General features: G+C 36.1%; 1 protein-coding gene across 1 annotated transcript; it reads right to left on the bottom strand.

Annotated features, from left to right (window-relative positions):
• Positions 1-827: 827 nt before the first annotated feature.
• LOC110571177 (60S ribosomal protein L21-like) lies at positions 828-4,245 on the bottom strand. Its single transcript, XM_044919138.1, has 2 exons — positions 4,179-4,245; positions 828-1,357 (listed from the first exon to the last, which is right to left on the bottom strand). Exons 1-2 carry the CDS (start codon positions 4,243-4,245, stop codon positions 846-848), a joined length of 579 nt encoding a protein of 192 aa, XP_044775073.1. The 3' UTR covers positions 828-845.
• Positions 4,246-7,403: the final 3,158 nt, after the last annotated feature.

Raw genomic sequence — 7,403 nt, 5'->3', positions numbered from 1 at the left:
TTTCCTCTGTCATTGATTTGCCCTGAATTGTCTCCCTGAAACTTCAGACCTTTTTTCATTGCCTACTTGAATTTTTCACTTAGATGACTAATAAGCAATTCAAAATTTAAGTGCCCAAACCATAACTCTTTATTCCCAGTACCCCTTTCTCCATCAGACTGCTTACCTCTGAGTCTACCACTCAGAAAATAGGGCATGGTCTATCCATGTGATCAGAGAATTACCAGGGACTCATTGCTCTCCTCTACTGTTTCATCCTCTCATTTTGCACATTCACCACATGAATCCATGTACTTCTTCCATATCTACTATTGGCATCATAGTATAAGCTGTACTTCTTTCTTGAATGGATTCCTACAAGCCCCCCTAACTAAATCTTTGTTAACCTCGCCATAATCCATTATCCACTTAGGAGTCAGAACTATCTTTTAAATAGCAATATTGGAGCTTAAAAATGTGCATTTCTTTTTATTGCAATTTGAAGAATTCAGAAACTCTGTCCTGGACCACAGAGCCCTCATGACCTGGTCCCTGTTCACTGATGTAATATCAACACTCAGTCACCAAGTTAGCCACTGCGTGCTTTCTTGGTTCCTCTCTGTTGGTGTTGATGGTCCTCCTGTCAACTCATCTGCCTGGGTTTCTCTTAACTCTTTTTTATTATTTGGTGTTCTCCTTTTTATTATGCATGTTTCACTTTAAATAACATCTTTTTTTTTTTTTTTTTTTTTTTTAGGACACGAAGTTTGCTTTAAATATTTTTTTGGGGGAAAGGACACCACACTTCTACTCAATTAAGAGAAACATTTTTACAGTCTTGAGGTCTTTTGTTTTCTTTACATTTATCATGCCATGAATTCATAGGGAATGGGTTCCAGCAATTCGGGCTCCTTTCCATTAGTTCTCACAAAGTGTGCTTCTCTGGGTGGGGCAGGCTGGCACTTCAGTTGAACCCAAGGACCTTTCTCTTTGGCTTCCTTCTTTTTCTGATCATTTTCCTTCACACGCTTCAGGAAGCTGTCTCGACTCTTTGAGTGTTTAATATGCTCAATGTGTACATTAATTCTCTTGGCAAGAATCTTGCCCTTAACTTGTTTGTTTACAACAATGCCAACAGCATGCTGAGTAACATTGTAGACTCTTCCAGTTTTGCCATGGTAACATTTGTGGGGCATTCCTTTTTGAACAGTGCCCATTCCCTTGATGTCCACAATATCAACTTTCTTATAGATTCTCAGGTATGTGGCCAAAGGAACAACTCCATGTTTTCTAAAATGTCTAGAGAACATATAGCGGGTACCTCTCCCCTTTCCTTTGTGTTGGTCATTTTGGTGAATTACTGGAAGATGGTGGTTCCCTTAAATAACATCTCCTAATAGAAGAGTTTGCAGAACTCTTTATCAGGAGTCTGTACTCAGGCATGCTCTCTTATCACACCACCCTCTTTAATTCTCTGGATAGGATTTGTTCTAGCCCACATATTATCATGGGATATAGAAGGGCTATGGAAACAAAAATTTTGTCTGTTACTCCTGTATGCTCAGTCTTCAGTTAGTGTCTGGCATGTAGCAGAGACTTTGTGTGTGTACATGCCTATACACACATATATATGTATGTGTGTGTGTGTGTGTATCTATATCTGAAGGAATAAATGAATGGTGAGTAGACATTTGGATCCAGTTGTATCCAATGACATTGAAATGCCAGCTTTGAAGTCCCTCATTGTATTTCATTCTATGATAAAAGGATTAAATCACCCAGAATATGCTTGTCTTATCTATTTTTTAAAGCAATGCATTTCTTAAAAACGTCTCATACAGACCTTGTAGAACCCTGTGGAGATAGACAGGCATTCACTGAGTCCTATTTAAAAACCTCTGCTCTGGCAAGGATACTCTGATCAGGCACAGCCACTTCCTCCAATGCTAGAAAGCTCAGCTGATATTAATATCAGTATGTCTTTTCTAAAAAGGGCCCAGATGCACTGCCTGTGGACCAGCTGCTTTGCCCTCTATTTCTGATCCTTAGTTCTTTGGCTTTTCTTCTCCATATGTCAAAGTTTTCAAACCATTTGGAACCTTCCTCTCTACTTCTATCCCATCATTGAGCAATTTTTACTTTGGACTTTCCAACAGCTTGATACAAGTAACCATCTATTAATATTGACCACCATCTGCAAAGCTTTAAGTACAACTTAATGATGGTTGGAGTCTGCATTTTACTAAAAGAAAGGCAGCTAGTAATATCAAAACGCATGATAGGCGTTCTCAAGTATTTTGAAGCCTTTTTGGTCTGGCCTCTCTCTTACAAACATTTCCTTTTCCTGTTTTAACGGTGTTCTCATTTAAGAGGAATAAGACATTTTTCTCTCCCAACATTCTATTTGGTTTCCAATTCATTTTGATCATTCATCTGACAACACTTAAGGTAGGAGACATGAAAGTATACAATGAATCTACCCCTCTACAAGATTGCTTGTAACTCCCCCCAAATGCCCTACAAAACCTTCAACATTCAGAGAAATATTATTGCCTGTTATGAAAGAAACGGAGGCAAACTGGAGTTCTCCTAATTGGATTAGGTCATCTGATGGTCTACAGGACATGAAGTGATATCTGGTAGCAGCGTATGCTACTGCTTACCCTTCCGTGTAGCAATCACAATAGCATTAAGGGTACGTACATGTAGAGGGAGGGAAAGAACATGAATACTATTCTTCCCTTCATTTTCTCTATCCTATTTGTATGATTTACTTCTTTATTTTTCCTCAGACTTGCACTGAATTTTATTTTAAAAAGTTAACATAGATGAAAAACGATCTCTTGGATTACAAAGTAGGGCAATGAGGTGAAAGGGAGTGGATGCAAGATACACAAAGTTATAAAACAGACAAGGGGATTATAAATGTATACTGTTTTCAACCTAAACGAAATCATTTGTCAGCAGGGGAAACTGTTTTGAGTGAAGATTATTTTCACTGCATATACGCAAAGTGTGCGTAGTAAGTCATTTAAATCAAGGTTATACATTGTCTTTAGGCAATTATTCTCTTCTGCAGACGTCAAATGTAAAAAGCCAATTGTAAGCAGTTTTGAACCGTTATTTTGTTGTAATTATGCACTCCTCTGACAAAAGATAATGATTTATTTTACAAAGAAAATGCTGCAGGGTTACTTTGTGGAATTTATAGTGTAACAGGGAGAAATCATTAACCAAACAGGTACACAGGAGAGGGGTGGATGCTAGTGTGCAGTGGGAAATGAGTCAGCTCATCTGAGGATTGATGCGTGCACTTTAAGATCTTTATAATCACATTAGACCTGCTTGCTAGCATTTGGGCACAATATTCACCCACGATGAAATTTTTGGCTTTCCCTGCCCAAAGAGATGAGCTCTAGAAAAAGAGACAGGTAGTACTATTTTTTTTTTTTTTTGGTGGTGGTACTATTTTTTTAAGGCTGTTTGGGAGATGACCCTAAATCTGAGGAGGATAGGAAGGGGTAAGAGAAGAGATGATATAACAAATTCAGGCCCAAACTGAAAAGATGGTTGAGTCTTGGTCAATGTGAACTGTTCACATTGTGGACACACCGGGGCATTCCTGTGGAGAGGCATGTTTTCAAAGGACTGTTGGGCTGGGAGTTTATGCATGAAGTTCTCAGAAGTCACAGCACAACAGAGAACCCTCCTGCTGATTTTTTTTTTTAACCAGATATGTGGCTTAGATCAGCTAACTGTTTTTTAATCATTGAAAGAATACTTTAAAAATTAATAACTTAATAGTGACATCGTAATCTTTCACTTTTAATGTTTATTTTATGCTGTGTAGCACATGCTTTTACATTAGCCAGAGGAGCCATGAGGAAGGTATGATTACAAGAATAACAATTGCAGACATACTCTTCATCTAACTCTTTGTGCAAGTTGTGCCAAGCAGAATGGGATTCCAACTTCTTCTCCTAGCTTCTCCCATTTTCTGACAGGGAGCTAGGTTTCTGATAGGTTCTCTTTAGCAGGTTTTGATATTAACCTCTGTAACCCGTGGGCATCAGTTTCTTTCATTATGTCTCTACCAAGCTCTGTTCCATGTTCCCTTTATGTGGCCCAATCATGGGACATTTATTTTGTTTTCACAGAGTTATGACCTCTTTCATAATTACTGGTAGTGATCTTCCTACCTTTGTCACGAATCATGTTTCTCTCACTAAAACAAACAGGTTTCATTTCCATGCTTCCTAGTACCATGCTTGGGCTTCCTATAATGGAAATGGAAGTTCTTGATTTTTTAAATAATATTCTTAATGTTATAGCATTTATATTTATCCATTTTTTTCAGTTCCGTATAGCTCTTATTTTTGAGAAACTTATGTCCAGTTGTCTCAGACTTGGATAGAAAGATAAAACAAGTTTAACCTAAAATTATTCTTCTCCCAAAATCAACTCATGCCCACTGAGTCTTTTCTGCTCCAGTGAACTCATTTTTCACTTATGACAATAAAGGAGCTTCAATCCCCTATGCCCCCGACTCGTGATATCTAAACCTGGCATCCTGGGACCTGAGAATCAAATCTAAATCTCCCTTTCCTATTTTCCCTCTGGAGACCTTCTAGACCTCTTTGCAAACATAACCCTTGCCCCTGCTCTGTTTTGCCAGTTATCACAGTGTATGTGGATTCTCCTCCCCCTCTGCTTCCCAGGCCTAGACTTTATTAAAGGTATTCGCATTTTAATCTAGATACCATGTAATTTGCTTTTAAAACATTTTTTGGTGAAAACTTGTTAGGAAAAGAAAGTTTTAATCTTAAAAATATGTATACAGTGAAAATTAGTCTTCAAACTGAAGAAAATTGATAGCTTATTCTTTGTTTTCAATTCTTCAGCAAACTATAACAAATTTTGGTGGATTTAAAAAAAATAACAAGTTGGTTCTTATCAAAGAGTTCACAAGTTAGTTGGGGAGAGAGTACTTATCCAAAAAAAAAAAAAAGAAGAAGAAGGCAGATAATGACAAATGACCCAGCAGGGGAATAGATCCCACGGTTGAGAATCATACAAAAAGATTTATATTGAGAAGAATTGGAAAAGGCATAGTGAATGTTATCTCGTTTTAAGAAGATATGAAGAATTTGTAAAAATTCAAAAGGCTGCTGTAAGTGATGGACCTCGGGGTGTGTGTAATATGCTGAGCGAGAATGGGGGATAGAAGTTGGTCAGCGCATTGGGGAATGGTTTGGGGACGTCTAGGTCAGAGAACCTGTGGTGGCAATCCAGTACAGTGACTGAGACAATGGATTTGAAGGTGGACATTTTTGATCTTCACCCTTAGCTTTCCTACTATTTGCTGTGTGCCATTAATCAAGTTACTTAACACCTTTGTTAGAGTTTTCTCTCGGTGGAATGGGACTAATGATAGAAATGATTTATAGTTAGGAAGCTGGAGCTACGCAGATAGCTCAGTAAATAGGTAGATAGATGAAAGTGCATAGAAGGATGACAAAGGAGGATGGGGGTGGAAATCAGGATTTAGAACTTCATGCATGGGCATGTAAAATTCAACTTTGCTTATACGAACTGGTTAGTTCTACCCATGAAGCAGTTATTTAAATTAATTAAATTTGGAGAAATTAATTTATGTTTATTAGGTACCAATTTGACAATGAATCTCTGACCTTGAAAATTAAAAGATGAGCAGTAATGACTACCATTTATTTTCAGGGCCCTGACATTTCATTAGATTCTGTATAATACTAGTACATTCAAATACAATAAAGTAGTAAAGATAGGGCAATTGAATGAGATATTTCTTAGTAAATGTAATTGTTTTTTAATAATGCATTATAATATGTAATAATATTTGTATAGGCAATATATTAATATAATAATATATTTTTATAATAGTATATTCCTTAAATCTACAAAATTATTCTTTCCCAATTGGGTTTATAAATGTATGGGAACAATATCTGCCCTTAACTCATGCAGGCCACAATTCACTTATTTACAGTATTAATTTGTGGAAAGGCTCATTTACCTAATTGACTCTGCAAAGGCAAACTTCAACACAGCTTTCCCAAATCATCACATGTTATAGTAGTTAATGATATTTCATCTATCCACTCAGTATACCAGGTAAAAAAGTGACTTTTTTTTAACTAGGATGATTCAGATGATTATGTTAATTTTTTCCATATTTTTCTATTTATTAATAAATCATTAAGGTTTTTTAAAGCGTGGGCGGAAACCATGCATTTATTCTAATAGGGACAGGTAATAAGTTGAATATATCTGGGTGATTTAGGCTGGTTATATGACTATTTAATAGTGTGCACATGATTACATTTACAAAGGTGTATTACCAATGAAAATTCCATGACATTGCAAATCAATTCATAGAATTATTAGAAACATTCAAATATGCTATTTTAGAATGACAACTTATTTCTGTTTTTTGTTTGTTTGTTTGTTTTTCTCAGGTACAGTTCTAATCTTTAAAAAAACACACTGAGATGCCTCGGTGTCTTTGTACATTGCTCCTCAGGAAGTATTCAGAACAGGAAATAACCACACAGTGCTAATACAAATTTCCTTATTATTTCTGCAACTCACTTCAAAGTACTTTGATAAGAATAATATAGTTCCTGGACGATTTGCACAGTTCATTTTCTTATATTTATATTAATGTGAATTCTAAATAAGTAACCAAATTCTAACAAATAGAAGGAGTATAGCTCATCCTCCTGTCTTCTAGTTTACTGCCCCCCCACCCCCACCCTGTGACGCTTGGCACAGGGTCCTCTTGTTCACTGATGCCCTCTTTTTCTTGCCTGTCACCTGACTTCTGGTATAACCATGGTAACAACTGCTGTCTTCAAAGGGGCTGTATTGTAATTTATACATATTTCAGGCATGTTTTTAAAGATTGTTTGCTTATGAGTTCTTACATTGAGTATTCTATATATGTGTCTTAACTCAAGCCTTATGTATATGTAAGTTCATATATCTCTGTGTGTACATATGTTTTTACATTATATATTTATATTATGTATAACATATAAATTATATTTGTATTATGTATAATATATGTAAATTTATATTATATACAAATATACAATATACTATATATAAACACCTATACATGTTGGCAATAATGTTGGGTATATGTTCAGAAATATAATATTCTAGTGAATTATTACTTAATTAAATAGAAATTATGCTTTATTGCTACCCTACAACCCAGCAATTGCACTACTGGGTATTTACCCCAAAGATACAGATGTAGTGAAATGAAGGGGCACCTGCACCCCAATGTTCATAGCAGCAATGTCCACAATAGCCAAACTGTGGAAGGAGCCGAGATGCCCTTCAACAGATGAATGGATAAAGATGTGGTTTATATATACAAT

Source organism: Neomonachus schauinslandi, chromosome 1, assembly GCF_002201575.2.
Source record: "Neomonachus schauinslandi chromosome 1, ASM220157v2, whole genome shotgun sequence".
Classification (NCBI taxonomy): Eukaryota; Metazoa; Chordata; class Mammalia; order Carnivora; family Phocidae; genus Neomonachus; species Neomonachus schauinslandi.
This window is presented reverse-complemented; position numbering and strand designations above follow the sequence as displayed.